The 19,182-nt window shown below is 33.2% G+C and overlaps 1 protein-coding gene across 2 annotated transcripts in view; it reads right to left on the bottom strand.

Annotated features, from left to right (window-relative positions):
• Positions 1 to 19,182, bottom strand: part of DACH1 (dachshund family transcription factor 1) — a 436,806-nt gene that overhangs the window by 28,927 nt on the left and 388,697 nt on the right. For both annotated transcript variants that reach the window (XM_058683162.1, XM_058683172.1), the window contains 3 exons: positions 10,711 to 10,858; positions 7,529 to 7,672; positions 6,951 to 7,019 (listed from right to left, as the gene is read on the bottom strand). In XM_058683162.1, the coding sequence (XP_058539145.1) occupies positions 6,951 to 7,019; positions 7,529 to 7,672; positions 10,711 to 10,858 (361 nt within the window). The remainder of the gene's footprint in view (positions 1 to 6,950; positions 7,020 to 7,528; positions 7,673 to 10,710; positions 10,859 to 19,182) is intronic.

Genomic DNA, 19,182 nt, shown 5'->3' with positions numbered 1-19,182 from the left:
AAGAACAATTTTCTGAAAAAAGAAAAGTAAATTACATAACAGGGTAATAATAGCTTCAGTGTTTATCAGCTAGTTGCTAGGCACTGTAAATATGTTAAATCATAATAATAAAATTTAATGTTAACAGTTAAGACTTAACTGTATGCATACCCTTGCCCAGTATATGCTGAATGCTTTACATAGATTATTTTATTTAATCCTTCTGAGCATCCCTCTGAGGTTAAGCAATTACTAAAGGAAAAAACAAAATAGTGAGGCAGAGATTTGAATCTCATTCTCACTCCTAGCATTTCCTAATCGCTAGTTCTGTAGAGGTGCCTAGAAAGCCTGCACTCCTAAGTTAAACTTAAGGGTCTTTTTTTTAAGTATTAAAAATAGAAATGTGCATAAGAAAATTATATGAAATTAAATTTAAACAATACTTCCAAAAAGGTTTTAGAAGTCCTAAGTTTAAGTAACTTTCAGTTAGGACCATTAGAGGGCAAAAGTCTTGGAATACCATTTAGTAACTCTGTTCAAACACATACAGCAAAAGGAAATGAACAGGTTCTCCAAATGTCTTATATTAAATCACAATTGGATTTGTGTCTGATTTTAAATTGATCTTAAGCTCATTGCATGCTATGTGGCAGGGATGTAGATAAATCTTTTATCTAAATATGATTAATTTCTTAGTATCTTATATCGCCTCTTTGCTTTCTTCACTTAGAGTGAGTTTTCCCCAGGGTGTCTGGAAGTGTCTATTAACATGGTATAGGCATAATGATGGATTAAAACTTAAAAAGCTGGAAAATAAACTTTTTTTTTTCCTAATCGTGTATCATTCTCTAGTAGCTGTCAGTAGACTATTTTGAACTTCTTAAGCCATTAGCAGACAATGTGCTAACTATTCAAATTGGGTCACAGGACTGCAAGTGTTATCCTGGAAGAGAGAGAAGTGAGTTCAGACAGCAAGACATGGAGGATAGAACAAGGACTTTGGGGTCATAAACATGGATTCACATGTCTGTGACCTCACTAATTCATAGTGCAAATGTGAGAATGTTAATTAGCCACTATGAACTTTAGTTATCTCACCTCTAATGTTTACTTATTTATTTTGAGAGAGGGGGACAGTGTGAGTGAGGGAGGGGCAGAGAGAGAGGGACAGAGCTCCACATGGGGTCCATCTCAGGAATCCTGAGATCATGACTGGAGCCAAAATCAAGAGTGGGACACTTACTGACTGAGCCTCCCAGGCACCTCACTTATCTCATCTTTAAATTAGAATATATAGAAAGACTCAATAAATATCAGCTTCCAGCAATAAAATAAGCTTCCATTTTCTTATTTTAATAAGCAAATACTTCCATTTACTATATAATATCCCTAAGTCTAAATGAAAGAACATGCATTACTAGGAAATTCACTGAGTGTTAAAACATTTGATTCAATTAAAAAAATTTTGATAAAAGATACAATTTCCACTCATAAGAAAGATATGCATTATGATGCTTTGTAACTGTAAGTTGCTAAACAAATAATAATAATCATCACATATTTTAAAAGAGCAACAAAAGCACATTTTAGCAATCCTAACCTAAAACAATCAGGATGTGAAAAGCAACTGTACTGAGTTATATTCCCAACTCTGATTAACTCATGTTATAACCTGTAACAAGTATGTGCTCTGCCTAAGTCTCACTCTCCTTGTCTGCAAAATGAAGAGATTTAACTGATCTTTAAAGTCCGTTGCTAGAGCTAAGGCAATAAGCTCATGTAAATGTGCTTGGCATATCAGCCTTATTCCATAAATATTTGTTGAATAAATAATTTTTAAATTATCTTCAAATATCTAGGAAGCAGAAAGGAGATTTTTTTTAATTGGAAAAAAAAAGATTGTTAATATGAAGGCCAGTCTTTTTTGTCCTTTTATTGGAAGAATATTTGGTTTGCTATGATCTGAGATCAGTCAAAAAAAAAAAAAAGAATAAAAAGCCAAACAGTTCTGATTATGGCCATTGGATGTAAATAAAAGAGATGTAATTTCAAGTGAAGTCAAGATTTTGCAAGCATGAATTGAAGATATTCTAAGACATCAGAGGAACGACGGTCCACATTTCCATTGATTTTACCAATTCATTTTTGGTTTACAAAGACAGGTTTTCTTAAATAAAAGAAGCCAAAGCTATTTGGAAAGTGAACCTTTCAGACTCTGGGAATGTATAAAAGACCCAGGTAAAACAGCACTAATCCGTGATTCTAGAATGTTATAGTTTGTGTCTATATATTGATAACCTAAATAATTTATGGAGAAGATTTAATCATGTAAAATTATAAGAAGCATAAGGTTAATGTATAGTAAACAAAAGATAAAAGTATTATTTTAAAAATGTGACTATAGCATGTTAAATTAAATATAAATTTAAAATGAAAAAAAATGAGTGTAAGTGAATCTTCACAGAATCCAAATCTTCAGTCAAGTGTGCAAATAAGAAAGTAACATTACACATACAAGAAGCACAAACATACATACATACATACATACATACATACATACAAGAAGCATAAACACATCTTGTTAACTCAGCTATCAGGTATGAAAATTAATTCTGCCAGAATCTGTAATTCTTACTTTCCTAGTTTGAATTATACTATCCTTCATTTCCTCGCATCAGTCTCTCCAACCAATGTCTGAAAAATGTCAGACATAATAGACATATTATAGACATGTCAGAATAATAAGGACCCTTGGCATCTACAAAATCAAACAGGTCCTAAGTCATCAGTGGTTGATACATTCCTTCACGATATAGCAAACATTCAACACTGTGAACATGGCACAAACATCTGATATACTCAGATATACATGTCAAGCATACAGGCACTAGGGGCACATTAGTCACCAAAATAGGCATTGTTCACATTCTGTTCAGCTACCTTCCAGAGAGGAAGAAGACCTTGAAGGAGGAACTACAAATGCACAGCAGGTTATTGTGGAGAAGAGAAAAGTAGGATAAGAATCTCAAAGAAGAGAAACTAGACGCCGGGGCCAGGGAGGTGCTGCAGGGGTGGTGGTGGAGTCTGGGCAGGATTCCTGGAAGCTGCCACTTCTATATTGAGACTTCAAGGATAGGTAAGTAAACGCAAAGAGGAAGGAGACATCTCCCTGATAGGTGAAGAAAGATTTGGGACTTTCAGGAAATCGAAAGAACATGGGAGGATTCGAGGACGAGGGGAAAGAGTTGTATCCAGTTTGGTGGGTGAGGGAGGGAAATGTGTGCTCTGCTCTTCCCTTACTATAAACTAAGGAGGATTCTGCATCGGACAGGTGAGGGCTTAGGTTCCCTAGGGAAGGAACACTGGATGGAGACAGGTTTGCAAGGGGTCACAATCCTTCAGGTTTTGTGCACTGGACCTTGAGGCCTCTGTCAGAACTTGGGGCAAATAAAAGTTGGATATTACCTGGAGCACTTAAGAGGTGTCTGAATGGGCTGGAGAGATATATTTTATCAATTGTCAAAACACATATGTTAAACCATTTAAGTGGGTGCCATTGCCTATAAAGAGAGATTAGAAAGAATTTAGCTGGAGAAAGCCATCATATTATAGATTTGGCTGCACACAGTGTGGGGATGGGTGGGGGCAGAGAGGGTTTTGGTGGATATTTATTAACTAGTCCAAAAAAGTGTTCCGTGAGTATTTATATGAACTTTGTCTACTCTGTATATTCAAAAGATCTTACAAAAAGCTTTAAAGTAAGATAAAATTTTCCAACACAAATCATGACATATAAATCTGTAAGACTCAAGGCATGAGAGTTAATCACCATTTAATTCAGCTCCTGAAACAAGTTGTTTTTTAAATTTTTTGATGTTCATTCTCTATCCATAATATCTCCACTAAACTCATGAATTTTGAGTTGCTTACGAGAAACACCAGCAATGAAGAATTTATCCCTGTGTAGCATGAGATGATTTACTTTACATATCACAAGTAAGTAAATTACTTAGGGTCTCTTTGCTCAGGAATATCTTCCAAACATCTTTCTGGTTTCCTTCTCCCCTCTCGTTTATAGTTTTTACAGAAATGGTGGTACTAAATGCCAATGAGGCAATATTTAGTCTAATCCGAGGTGCTTATTTGGAGGTAATTACCTGGCACTTGAGCGGTATTTAAGTGCCCAACTGCTAGGTGACTAACTCTTGGGCCAAGCATGGCATTTCTTTATTGCCAGAATGTTAAAAATAAATACATGAGAAGCATAGAGAAATGTGGGTTTCCTTTGTCTTTCCTAATTAAGTTCAGTTTATTTTGGAACAGAGAATAATTTCACTTATGGTTGAACCAGGAGCAAGAAAGAATACAAAGAGTATTATAACACCTGGGCTTGGGGACACCAAGAAAGAGAAAGGCAAATGGAGAAAGAGACTAAGTTCGTGTCATTCTTATATTGTGAAGCAGCAAGTGCTCACGGGCCCCCCAAATGCATGACACAGACCATTTCACAAACTAGCAATGGATTCCAATTCTTTCTTTGCATTTCCTGTCGTGCTTAGACTCAGAATTTAACTCAATGTTTTTTTATATTTGATTTCTTCTGTTCACAGTTCATTTTGTTCTGTGTTCCTACCATATTAATCTAGTCTGAGGTGTTTTTTTTGTTTGTTTTTGTTTTTTAAAAAAGCTTCAAAGGGCTAAATGAGCTTATTTAGTGGGATTAGAGTAGCAAAAGATGATCTCTTTGCTCTGCCTGGTATTTTAAATATCTTGGGTGGTACAACTGCTGTTGAAATACCTTTTTAGCAATTAAAATATAAAAATACAGATTCATCTATAATTTTTTATTACATTTGAGCAAAAAATCATATTATCTAATTAAAACCATGAATATTAGGTGTTTTGTTGAAAATGAATTGTGCTTTTGAACAGTATAATAAAACTATTAAATCTAAGGATAAGTATGATAAAAGTAGAGTATTATTGATTATTCACATTAGAATTCAGGAACACATATTTTTAATTGACCAGCTGAATGAATGAATGAGATGATTAAGATTTTATATTACAACTAAAGCAAAGCATTAAATAACTCCATAATCATTTATATTTGGCTTTATATTACTATGTATAATTGTCCTTCAAGTGTTTTATTGCCTTAATTATAAAGTTGTTTGAGCAGGTTTTCTTTGTTACTCAACTGAGAGCATTCTGGATAGCAAAAAGAAGGCAATTTATAATTTAAAATTTACTCAGAATAAGCAAATCACAATAGAAATTGAAAGTAGTCAATACTTCAACCTTATACAGCAAGACTTTATCCATATTAAAGTGTATATTTGAATATATGTGAATTTTACAAATTCAAATTAATAGAATTATAGCCTAATTGATGACCAAAATATTACTTGTAGAAAATTCCTGGGATAAACATTATGTCAACCACGCAAAATGTTTAATCACTGCCTAATTGCTTCTTAACATTGAAAACATATCTTCCATTAATGTGCAGGAATATATTCTATCATTTTTCTTGGATTGAGTTTGACAACTTTGAGGATTCTTTAGATACCAGATAATTTATATATCACATCTACCTGGAGACTCATGTGCTTTCTCAGACCACTTTGTCCATTAGCTAAGTTAGGACATGAGTGGTCTGTGAACACACAAATTAGGGCTGATATTTACATTGACCTTATTGAAGTTATCATTCCTGATAAAGAGGACTGGCTTTGATATTACTCATTGGTTAATATGTGTATGCAATTTTTAAGAGAGCTGCAACAGAAATCTTATGATTTTAATAAGATTATATGCATATACACGCACATAATTTTGCTGATATCCATAATGCTCTAAAAAATAAGACTTTCTTAAATGTACAATTGCATTAATCTTATATATACAAGGAGATATCTTGCAATAACATATGGTTCGATCCTCAGGATTTAAAATAATAATTATCATGGTTTTTGGTAAAACAAACATAGGCCAAAATATTCTTCAGGAATGTTTCTTCAAGTTTCTGATTTTTACTTACTGCATATCTGATACTTTACAAAAGTATATTTCCTTTACTCTAAACGGAAAATGGCACATTCGTAGCTGATTAAGTAGCACAATTAATGTCACACAATATCCCCAAAATGATTGAGTTTAAAATGCAAAATAAAAGCAATTGGGAGGATTATAGCAGTTAATCATTTTAGGCTTCCCTTTGAAGAACCATCTTCATTTAAAATAGAAAACAAATATTCTTTTTACTGTTTAGTATTCATGTTGTTAGACTGAGTTTATTGCCTAGAATAGATGTTAGACTATAAATGTTACCTTCAGATTTTGTTCTTTCCTAATAGTGTGGTCTCGGCAATATACATATTTAGCTCTTCTGAGTGTTTAATACAACTCCCTTTAGTATTCTATATATGATTTTGCTCAGCATATTTGTGTTATTAAAATGTATATAATGGCATACAGAACATTCAGGAAATCCACAGAGGACTAAACAATCTTATTTATTGTTAACATTCAACCAGTCTATTTTGCATGTACCTTGCCGTATCTGTCACAAAAAGGAGAAGGAGAAATTTTCAAATTTAAGAACTACCTATTTGATTAACCCATGCTTTTATTCACAGAGTATAGAACTTATAAGCCTTTCCTGCATGAGATTGGCTTCAAGCATTCAATAAAACACATTTACTACGTCCAAGATTAAATCATACATTGTTTAAAATTAATTATTCCTTTTTAATTGCATTGTATAAACAGAAATGACCTGTTAATTTAAAGAAAATCTATCAGCACAAAATGAATTCACTCATATAAACAAGCAAGATGAACTTGACCTTGTTTGAACTTGTTTTGATGTGGCCCAGATGGTAGGCTACATGCTTGAATAGCAGGCTAAAGCTGAGGAAAAACTCATATAGCAAGATCTAGATTTATAGCCTTTTGCAAATTCCTACCTTGTATTGTCCTCTCAGCATCTGTTCTGCTGCCACTGCGGTCAGCCTCTATCTCTGGGGTCAGAGAGTCTAAAAGCACAGAAAGGTAAGAGTGACACATATTTCATTTGATTCTATTGTCCTTTAAAAAAAGAGCAACCTGTTACTTTCGTGCTGAATTAAAATTACATAAATCTGTGTCATCTTGTAACGGTTGAACAAAGACCATAACCGTAAGAATCATCGAAATATTAGAATAGATAAATAAGTACCGCAAAATTGTTCATAACAGGGGATAGGGAGTGGGAAGTGCTCAGATTAATATTTTAGCCTATTTCAGTAGAGACAGGTTTGGTTAAACAGAAAAGCAAGGTCAGGTCCCAGATACTGAAGTTAAGTAACAAGACAGTGAAGGCACCTATGAAATAAAGCATTTCTCCAACACATGTGACTACTTCCCACCAGGGTCTCAGCTACAAGCACAGTTTACAGAAGCACTAGACATAGAAAAATATGAAACCACAAACACAGGTTTAACTTGTCTTTTGAGCACTAAAAATTACAGTTAGTTAGCCATGCATAAAGATGCACCCTCTTACCATTTAAGACCCTGAGACTGTCTGTAGAAGCTGCCTGCTTTAGTGTTTGTTCTGCTTGCTCACGCCGTTTGGTCTCAAATTCAAGTGCTTCCTGTAATTTTCTCTTTGCCTTCTTCTCCTTCTTTAGCCTCTTTTGAACTATGGCTAGAAAAGAGTGTATATTATATTTAAAAAAAATTTTTGCAATGTTCAAAGTTACAAATGATCTATGTTTTTCATCTATGTATGTATGTGTGTGTGTGTGTATATATATATATATATACACACACACACACATATTTTCCCCCCTGCTGGGCTGAGTCTACTTATGCAGAGAAAGTTCAAAAAATTCCACCTTGTTCTAAACTAAATCCCAGTGAATATCCAAGGAGGCCAATTTTTATGTAGCTTTGTACTATTATATTATGAAGATACCTTTATTGTCATCAGTTGGGACAGATTTAAGGAGAAATTAATGTTAGTAATTATTTATATACACTGATAAAGGAAGCCTGATTAAATTCTGTGGATTAGTCTCTGCCCTTGAATCAGAATAGTCAGAGTAGTTAGAATAATGCCAACCTTTATAAGCATGCCTCCTTTATGAAGGACCATTTTTTGGACAGCAAATGGAGCATTTCCCCTATAGTTGTTTGCAAAACAGTTAAGAATTTTTCCTTGAAATTTAAAAAGATGCAATAAATATTATTGCATATAGTGAGCTAAATACTCTTAATTATTAACATATAAGCAGTCTTTTGGGGAGATGAAGCTATTATAATTTGCTCAGAGATATCAATAATTTCTTTAAAGCAATTTTATATGCACTATACCATATTTTAAGCAAATTATATTTTATTCTGCCGAAATCTGGTGGAGAATAAAACCTCACTATAATAATAATAATGTGCTACTGCTGACAATAATGTAGTATTTATATAAAAAAGGAGATTACGATACAAAAAGTTAATTATGATACATCTTCTCCTACTGGACAATTTAAATATCAATAAATGGGAACAGATAAACGATGTTCATAAAGTGTATGTTAACTATACTTTCAGTATGATAATTGTTTCAGCTTTTACAATTTACATAAGGTAGGCAGTCAGCATATGGGGGCATGCAAATGTTTTTCTTTAGAATATATATACATATATATGTATATATATATTTTTTGCTGGTTGATAAACATTGTGGATGTGAATATGACAGAATCAGTATGAGAAAATCCTTCTGGTAGAATTAATCATAAGGAGTAGTCATTCCAAGTTTGCTTTTTGATTTCTTACTGCAGATTAAAGAATAACATTATTATTTAATACAGTATTTAGTGTGAAAGTGGGGTGCCTGGGTGGCACAGTCGGTTGTGTCTGACTTCGGCTCACGTCATGACCTCATGGTTTGTGAGTTCGAGCCCCACTTCGGGCTCTGTACTGACAGCTTGGAGCCTGCTTCGGATTCTGTGTGTGTGTGTCTCTCTCTGTCTGACACTCCCCTGCTAGCACTCTGTCTCTGTCTCTGTCTCAAAAATAAATAAACATTAAAAAAATAATTTAAAAAATTGTGTGAAAACCATATTAACAAAATCATTTGCCTACTATATCCCTTTCCGAAGATGGGAAATTTCTGAATTTCTGAACAGTAATTTCTGAATTATTTATTTAGATTGTATATTTCCATGGCACTAAAAGCTCAATACCCAGTGCCTTGCCATTGACTGCTTACTGTTTTCTCCTCTGTGATTGAACCAAACGATATCGCCATGTTCTCTCTTCAGCGTAGTACACTGCTTCAACAGATACATTTACAATAGATAAACATTGATAGATATTACCTTTAATTTATTGTTCACAATTAATTAAATGGGAGGTTCATGATGTGATCTGTGAAATGTTTTGCCCTCTAGTGGTTAAAGAAAAAAATCAAGATAAAGCCTCCAACAGATTTGAACCAATAAAATTCTGAAGTTCTCTCAAGTAACCAAAAGATTACTTTAGGAATTCAAGGATCTACCTTTAAGTCTTGTCAAAAAAAAAAAAAAAAAAAAAAAAAAAAAGAAGAAGAAGAAGAAAAAAGAAAAAAAAATTCTCCAGGTGAGAACAAAATCAAGACATGGTTATCTCATGGAAGATTAACTCTTTGACCAATCTTCATTATTCACATAGAACACATCCCATTATCAATGTTTATCATGTCCTGATTACTTTAGTACCTAAATCTATATGAAACCACATTATCTAGAAGTGTGCTGTACACGTGCAGTGATGGCTTCCCAAATCAGCCTCATCCCAGGAACCCACTAGATATTGCTTCATAGTAACAAATGAAAACAACCTACTAAGTCCTGCTGGTTTGAAAGACAAAACAGAAACAATGATTTTCAAATAATGGTGTCAAACATATAGAAGGAGAATACATGGAATATTTATATTGGATACTTATTAAATGAGAGAAAAGTTGCTCTCCCTCTGGCGTAGTTAAGATAATGTTATAGTTGAGGCAAAGGGAAAGTTGGTTATAAAAAAATATTCTTAATCTCACAAATAATATAAACACCCACATATGAATGACCTTCAAAATTATCTGTACATGTGCTGTAAAGTGTGTTAGAAGAAGGAATTCATAAATTGATAATATTATTATTTTTACCCAATAAAAATTCATATTGGTTTATACATTAATGTGTACTTGACCTTGTTGGATGAAAACGAGCCATTCAGAGAGAAAATTATACAAACACTCAACTTTGGTCATTTGTTCAGATATTCATCAGTCTTCAATTTCAGTTGATAAATATCTTACTAAATTTTCTTCGCTTGAATAGTCAGTATTTCCTATTTTAGCTTTGCGACTTAACTCTTAAGTTTTCAAACGGCAATGGTAAATAAATACAAAATTTTTCTTCATGGCTGTCATCAGAGCTCATTCTTATCTTACTTGTTAAGCTCTATGAGCAATAAAAATTATGTGATTAATGATAAAATATATTTCAATTCCCTGAGGTATGAACAGAAGAGAAACCGTGTACTCTGGGGAAGAAAAAAAATACAATGAGCCCAGGATTCAAATCCTGCTGTGAACTTCAGCGATAGTAAATTAACAAAAAAGCTATATCGTCTCATAGTAAATCACCAAACATAAGTTTGTTCTGTTAAATATTGTATATAAAGTATTAGACTTATTTGGAAGTTTAAAAATACCTCTATTCTTTTGTTCCATAGCCAACTGCTTCTCAAGTGTTTCCCTTAATTCTCTTTCCCTTAAAAAATCCATCTTCAGCTCTGTTTTTTCCAGTTGGACTTGTTTTTCTTGAGCTCTGGCATTATCTATGGCAACTTTCAAGAGCCCCTGTACAAAGAAGGCATTCAAAATTGTAATATTTTGGTGCATAGTACATTTCATTCGTTACTAAAAGCATCTTTAAAAAAGAACCAGCTTATCAAATTCTTTCATTCTTGTACATTCACTCTGCATTCTCTAGGACAAGTACTGTAACTAAAGCACAAAACTTCTAAAACTAATTAAATTGTATTAGGAAGACAAATGTTTTTGCCATGCAGGTTCAATTGCTTCTAATTAGAATATCCAGATCTAAAGCTAAATGCGGGCAGCACATAAGTATGCTAAAAAATAAGAACTGAGAAATGATGATCCAACGTGGTTTACACAGTCCCAAGTGATCCTAGCAGTGCCCACCTATCTCTTGGAGCTCCTTCTCCACCATTCCCTATTGAGATTATACTGGACACAATGCTTACCTTTGGTTTCTGCACCAGGGATTTGCTCTTTCTGTTCTCTTCCTGAATGCTTTTCCTCCCACTTTTTGCGTGGCTTATGCCCTCACTTCATCTCACCCCTGTGTAGTTGCCAGTCAAGAAAGGCCTTTCCTCATCACCCTATCTGGATTGGCCTTCCAACCCATCTCGTTATTCTCTCCTTAGAACTCTTCATATCATTTATTATTATGTAATATTGTCATGTATGTATTCATTTACTGCTTTATGCCGTGTCTCTTCCACTAGAATGTAAACTCTCTGAAGCAGGGACATTTTCTTTCACTTAGTACTATGTTCCTAGGGCCCAGAGAGTGCCTACTATATAGGAGATTCCAAAAATTTGATGAATAGAAATTATAATACTAGTATATTTTTCTTGACATATAAAATACACGCAAGGGATCCAAAACCCAGTGTTTAATAGTGCATTGTTTTTAAAAAGTCATTTAAAATGGTTATAATAAATTGAGAATAACTTTTAGGGGACTATTTGACAGTATAACTCAAGAGTATATGGTAAACTATACAACTGAAAATGGAATCTCATATATACATATACACATATACATAAGAGATATATAAGTTGATTTACTCTTTGATAATTAAAAATTTAGTCATATTCTGAGATTCTTGAAAATGAGATTATGAAAACATATTAAAAAGTATTCTGCATGTGTTCTCTCCCAATATCCTTTAGAAAATTATTAGTAAACATTAGAGCTAAAATTTCTATGCTTATCACCTAGGCAATAAAAAAATGCCTTTTTGAAGTAGAAGATATTTTTGTCTTGGTCTGTGAACACCAGCGACTAAAATTTTCAACTGAAATTATAAATGAAATAGAAGTTGGTTCTATTTTGTACATCTGATCTAGGATATGACCCCTCTTGCAAGAGACAACATAAGCAGTCTGAATCTGGAATTTCAACTCTGGTTTGACTTGTTAGCCCAATAGATTAGCTCATCAACCCTCAGATCAGCTCACCAACATAGCATTATCATAAGCCATTTCATTCTCATTTCAAGCACATATAAATTATTTCATGTCTGTTATACCTGATCCTGAATTTCCTGGTATAATTCTTGTGATATGAAACAAGCTGGAGGGCTTCTACATGGCTGTTTGCCCCTCCCTACTCTTTTGTTTTTAACAATAAAACATAGCTGCTACGGAAACTGCCATCTTAACTCAATTCAGCAACATTCCTGTGTATGTTTCTTCTTCATCAGGAACAAACAATTAGTAACAAATGAAAGAGATCATTACATCAAGTGCCCTTTTAGATCACCCCAATTAAAACTTTAGTTTAGCTGTATTTTAATTCTAAGATACCAAATTCTAATTTTCTGCTCTGATTGCTCTTGTTGACTTATCTTTGAAAGATGTACTCTCTGTGCAATGTCTAGAGATTATTTAGCAAGATGCCAATGTTGGCACCACTTAATGTGTTGATTGGTTGTATTATCAGTAGCTGTTTAAAATAAATTACTATTAAACTATTATTGTCCTTGGCTGACAAAACACAATATTTTGGTGTTCTTTAAATATGAAACAATCATTATGAATAAACATGTTGAATAATCTTAAACTGTAACTCTAATTTGTGTAATTTTATATTAATACTTGTTGTAATGTATGAAGTTGCTAAGAGCATTTATGTTTACTGTTTTCTTTTGTTACAGTTGCCGCTAATGTCCCTAATGGTAATACATTACCTATTCCTGCTGATTATGTCTGAAAAATACTAGCTTTAAGATCCAATACCCTCCAGGGACTACTTACAAGCTATATAAAATTAAGTTTCATTTTTAGACTTTAAATCAGTGCGTATCAGTAGGAGTCCAGTGTGAACAAAAATCTGCGCTAGAGCCAAACTGGTACATATGCAAAAATATGTTATTGCTTGTGACAGCTTTGCTGCAAAAAAATACAGAAAACCGATTAAATTTCAGTGCAGCAGGGGGCTGGGAAAGCAATAGCAAGTAGTGTTCACAACATCTACAAATCATTAGGACACCATTTTAACCATCAGTGATAATAGTACTTTCAGATTTGTGTAACTTCTGTAAATTTTCCAGGTAGATCATATGCAAAGGTCACACTAAATGCTGAGTCTCACGTGGACATGCAGTATTGAGCAAAATTCTGTGATGACAATTCTGTGATGATGAATTACAGCAAAACACACAAGGTTTAAAACATGAATTTTTCTCCAGGAGGAGGTCAGTTATGATGTTGGACAATGACAATTCTAAAGAAATGCACTTCAAGTTTACTCTATGGCACAGCAATTATAAGAGACAATGGTCGTTTGGCCTCAAATTTCTTTCTCACGAGGCATGACTGTTGTGATATACATACATATTTTGTCTTCTAGAATGATCTTGTGAATTCAATTATTTTAATCATTTTTCAGAGAATGAGTCTTATACATTTCTTTTCAGAAGGGCATTGTAATTGATCTAGCATTTTTTCAACTATTTTTATAACCTAAAAGTACAAATATCTGCTTGTATAAGAGAACCTACAGTAATACTGATAGGAAGGAAACATTTCTTAATCTACTATTTAGATCCTAGAGAAAAGCTTCCTTCACCATATTTGTTTTTTATACAAAAATTGTTTCAGAATCAGATGGTATCAGAATCAAAGTTCTTTGAGTGTCACTGGAATTAATGTGACAAAATTCCGCTCAATAATGCATTGCCTCTAATGAGAGTAAACATCCTAGTTGAAGGGGATTTTAGTGATTGCCCATTCTAATTAAAGCTTTTTGAAGTTGAAAAAAAAAAAAAAAAAAAAACAAGGTCCAGATAAAACAGATGATTTGTCTAAAATCCCAAACTGGTAAATTGACTATGCTTAGATCAGAACTCTCAAGCTTATTTAAACCTTTTTTTTTTTCCTTTTAGTGTTTCTTTCCAGGATGAGAAAGAGGAGTGTCCTTAGAAACCAGGAAATTTTGTACACAAACAAATATATAAAAGAACAGTGTCAACCAATACATTTTCACAGAAGCTCTTATAACAAGAGATACAACTATACTTAGTTTAACATGGTTACTGTTCTCCAAAGTCAGTCAATAACAGACACTCCCTCAAAAGCACTTCCAGGTATAAAACCCATCTTGTGATTATTTGATCATGTATGGCAATGTGGCAACATGGGCTCTGTTATTATCCTACCTATGTTTAAATCCAGACTCCCATCACTATTGTATGGCCTTGATCAAAAAACTTGTCTGCCTCCATTTACTCATCTGTAACATGGAGCTAATAATGAGATCCACTGTGTGGGATTATAAAGATGATTCAATGTAATATCATATAGAGTTCGCATAGTGATGAACTGTGGACATGGTGATTTATAGTAAGAAAGATATACTTGGTCTTCATCTCAATCCTGGCACAGAGGTCCTACAATGGGTGGAATTTCCTAAGTGAAAAGAGCAAAAAGGTGAAAAGGGTGTGTTTTGTTATTCACAATAAGCCCTTCTCAACTACACCAGAGTTCATTTTAACCAGGTGACTTTTGGAAAGCCCTAAGGATTTAGGCTGGTTGACAGGGGAACTAACTCTGTGATTAGAGGGATGGAACTTTCAGCCACACCCCCCTGATCTGTGGGAGGACAGAAGGGCTATAAGTTGAATTAATCGAGAATGTGGGTGATTTAATCAATCACACCAATATAATGGAAACTCTATGAAAACTCAACAGAGTTCAAAAAGTGCTCAAAGAGCTTCTAGGTTGGTCAACATCTGGAGGTACTGGGGAGGTGGTGTGCTCAGAGAAGGCATGAGAGCTCGGCACCCCTTCCCACATACCATGCCTTATGGTCTTCCATCTGACTGTACCTGAGTTATGTCCCTTGATAGCAAACTGGTAATCTAGTAAGGAAGATGTTTTCCTGAGATCTGTGAACTGCTCTAGCTAATTAATTGAAACCAAGATGGGGGTGATGGGAACCTCTGATCGTAGCTGCTTGGTCAGTAGCATGGGATATAACCTGGGCTTGCAATTTTCATCTGGCATTTGGGGAGGGGGCAATCTTGTGGAACTGAACTCTTAACCTGTGGGATGTGATGCTACCCCAGGTAGATAATTGAGTTAAATTGTAGGGTCTCCAGCCAGTGCTGCAGAATTGCTTGATGTGGAAAAAACTATCCGACTTTTGGTGAGCAAGTGTCGGAGGTGAAGTGATGTTGTAGTAGGATATTGAGAGCAGAAGACAAACACAGGAGTATTTTTTTTTCTATATGATGACACATTAAGATTGTTCAATAATTGTTAGTTTTTACTAGTATCATTATTATTATTGTGGTGGTGGTACACAATATAAATTACTAAGTACAGTATATAGTCCAGACCTTTAAGAGATAATGCTATTCTCTTGAGCACAGTAAACTGTGTTTAGAATACTGGATATATTTCACTGGTTTTTTTTGTTTGGTTTTGTTTTGTTTTAATGAGCTCTCTCCACGAATTGGTAATGAGAACAAAAAGAAAACTTCTATAAACATAATTAAACATAAAAAGATATAATGTAACACCAGTATATCTGATCTCAGTCTACCCATGTTTTGAAGCCAATGTCCTATTTTGTGTACCTTTTTGAAAGTTTCCTCCTAATTATTTTTATCTGTTATAATTAAAATGACATATTAAAAATGCAAATAAAAACTATTAACTTTTAAAATGTATAAAATATAATAGGATTGGCTGTGGCATTGAAATGTAAAGACTAGAAGATACATTATCAGTGTTTTGGCCTTAGTAGTAAGTCAGATTCTTCTTCCTCTTCTTTTGTCAAACACAAATTAGAGAATACTTTTTAAGTCCCATAGTTGGATTATTTTATTTATTAGGCCATAGTGATGCCATCTGGGACTGCCATTTATTGTGGTTTTAACAACCCTTTTAGCTCTTCTTTGTTTATATTAATTCCTCCATATAGGCAAATCATAGTGAACCAAACTCCCATCACATATCGCCTTATGGCATCTATCTTCAATGCTATCCTTACCCCTAACTAAATATCATATTCTCTACCTTATTTTACCTTTGTTTTTAATTTACCTATTCTTATTTGAATATTTGTAAGTCATTTTAAGTTATTCTTATAATAAGATAAACAATGTAATTTATTTGTTCCCAATCCTCTGTACAAATAGGTTGTAGCTATGCTTTACAGCATGAAAGCTTGGATTGAGAATAGTGAGTAAAATTCTCCTCTAAGTGTGTTAATTGGGTAGCCCACGTTCGAAGGTGTCACATTCAGTAAATTGACACTAAAATTCTATTTCCTCACTTAAATTCTCACAGGGAGTTCTCCATGGACATGTTTGAATAAGGAAGCCGTAATAAAATATTGCCACATAGAGAAAGACAAAATCCACATAAAATAATTATTTTTTATAAAAGCAAAATCTGGAATGAATCCGTATCACTCAAGTGAAATTACTATCCTTTATGGAAGATACACATATTTAGTATATAGAGTACATTTAAAAATACTAGTGTATAGTATTTTTCTACAGGTCCTCTTTTAAAGCAAAAAAAAAATTTATGAAAATTCAATTTGGATATGTCATGTAATGGACATCTGTACTAACCATTACAAATCTGAAAATTGAGATTTATCAAATATAGAATATCATGATATGAAATTATTTAATATTAGAAAACAAAATCTTAAACACATTATTTTGAAGGGTTTTTGGTCATTAATTGTAAGAAAAATAGACTTCTATACATTAAATTTAAATACAACCCAATGTCTTAAGTTTAATTAAAATAGTAAATATACATAATAAAGCTTTAATTTCACACATGGGATTGTATGATTTGAAACATGTAAACATTTTTAACTCAATTTTTTCCATTGCCATCCTGATAAAATATCTCCAGAAGAAATATGGAGCTTTAAACTTACCACACAAAAAGTATGTTACCATTTTGAAATAGAAAGCAGAGAACCCCATTATATATAATTGAAATTGCAGAGGAAATTGAGGTAGGCGGAATGTAATTACCCAAATTAGAATTTGGACAGCAAACACGTTTATACTGTATGCCCAATAAGCCAGGGTCATGACTGCTTAAACATTCTATACCATTCCTAGGATATTACTATAACTCAATAAATGTGGCAATAATAAAGGAACTAGCATTCGCAACTTTTTGCAAAATGATGTGAAACCATTATTGAACATAAATCCAGTATATATGTGTGTATATGCATGTGTACATGTGTTTATATATGTATGTGTGTGTGTGTGTATATTGCATATGTGTGTGTATTCCTATGCATGGAACTCAGTAATATTTTTAATTTTTATTTTACCTTATGTACATATATGTGAATGCACTGAAGTGGACAAGTATAATTTATTTTCAACAAAATATTCTTACTGTAGGTGTTCTGACTTTGACAGACCCAGATCCCCATGACTGGGGACTAACGATAAACAATTTAGCTTGTCTTGACTATTGTCCCACCATCAACTCTTGCTAAAATATGTCCTCAAGGTTGACTGGAAGGTCAGAAAGAGAGTATATTAAATCTAGAGATACCTTCAATAACATATATGCCTAAAATCTGTACATTTTAAAAATGGGGTTTTCTCTTCATTCTTGTTTTTTGGAAGAAATAATTACAGTTTGAGGTGATGCAGATACATTTCTAGTCTGGGAAACCTGGTGTGGGATAGGTGGAGAAATATTCCCAAGCCAGCAGTATGTGACTTAGAGATTTGGTATTCACACACAATGCAAGAGTCCATGTGTGAACCCATTCTTGAGATAAGCAACCTGGTTTATACTGATGATACCCAGAAATGTTTTCTCTGCTGAAACTGAAATTAAATGACCACTTTGCTCCTTAAACACATTTTAGTTAATGAAGATACATATAACTGGATGGAGAATTTTAAGTAAACCCTTAGCTTTCTCTTTGCTTCATATGGAGTTGTAAACATAACAAAATTAATTATTCCCTTATTTTCAGAGTGTAAACTCAGAAATGTTGAGGGATATTTTCTGAAATCATTTAATTTAACAAAAGAAAAATTCATTAAAAACTCCACCTCATTAAAAAAAACAATAATATGGGTCAAATTTAGAAAAAAAATCTTATGTTTATTTAAAAATATAATCAATTATTTGGCCTTGATTAAGTTTAGGCTAGATTGATGATTTATTTCAATTACTGAGATATAAAACCTAAAGTTGAATACAGTTCTGGAGACTCTAATTACATTAGTATTAAAAATGCCACATTAATAGATGAGAAGATATGTTACATTAAAGGCCTTCTGTTATGTCCTTGGAGAGGTAAATAAAATTAATTACATTTCTACTGGGAGAAAGTTTAATATGGTAGGAAATGTGTACAGAAAAATATCACTAAGAATCAAGTACTAGCATAAAAAATTTAAAAAAGAAAACACAACAAAAGTAACAGCACAGTATCTTCAAGCACATTCTTACTATTAGCTACTCCAAATATGGAGAAATAAAGGGCAAAAATCTCCATCTGGGGTCCACATGATCGCTTCATGTGTGGGCAAGAAAATTATGCTTTCTTGTATCCCAAACACTCTTATTATTTTGGCTCCATGCTCTATGTTATTGTTAACTGTAAGTATTTTTGATTCATAATGTACTGTACGTAAAATATACATCCTGGGGACTACATAGGAAATCCGTGCAAAGTTTTGTATAGCTTTTTGAAGTCTGTTCTTTGAAGAAACCCTATTAACTGAAACAAATTTATTTATGAAAGAAGGGATTTTTTGGATTCTTTTATATTAGACATATTTTAAGTGACTAAACATATCATTTCCTCACTGGAAGGCCAACAGTTTAAAAATAACCAAATATTTATTAGAACTGGT

Source organism: Neofelis nebulosa, chromosome 1 (assembly GCF_028018385.1).
Source record: "Neofelis nebulosa isolate mNeoNeb1 chromosome 1, mNeoNeb1.pri, whole genome shotgun sequence".
In the NCBI taxonomy this organism is placed as follows: domain Eukaryota; kingdom Metazoa; phylum Chordata; class Mammalia; order Carnivora; family Felidae; genus Neofelis; species Neofelis nebulosa.
Note: the sequence above shows the minus strand (reverse complement) of the source record. Positions and strands in the feature narration are given on the sequence as shown.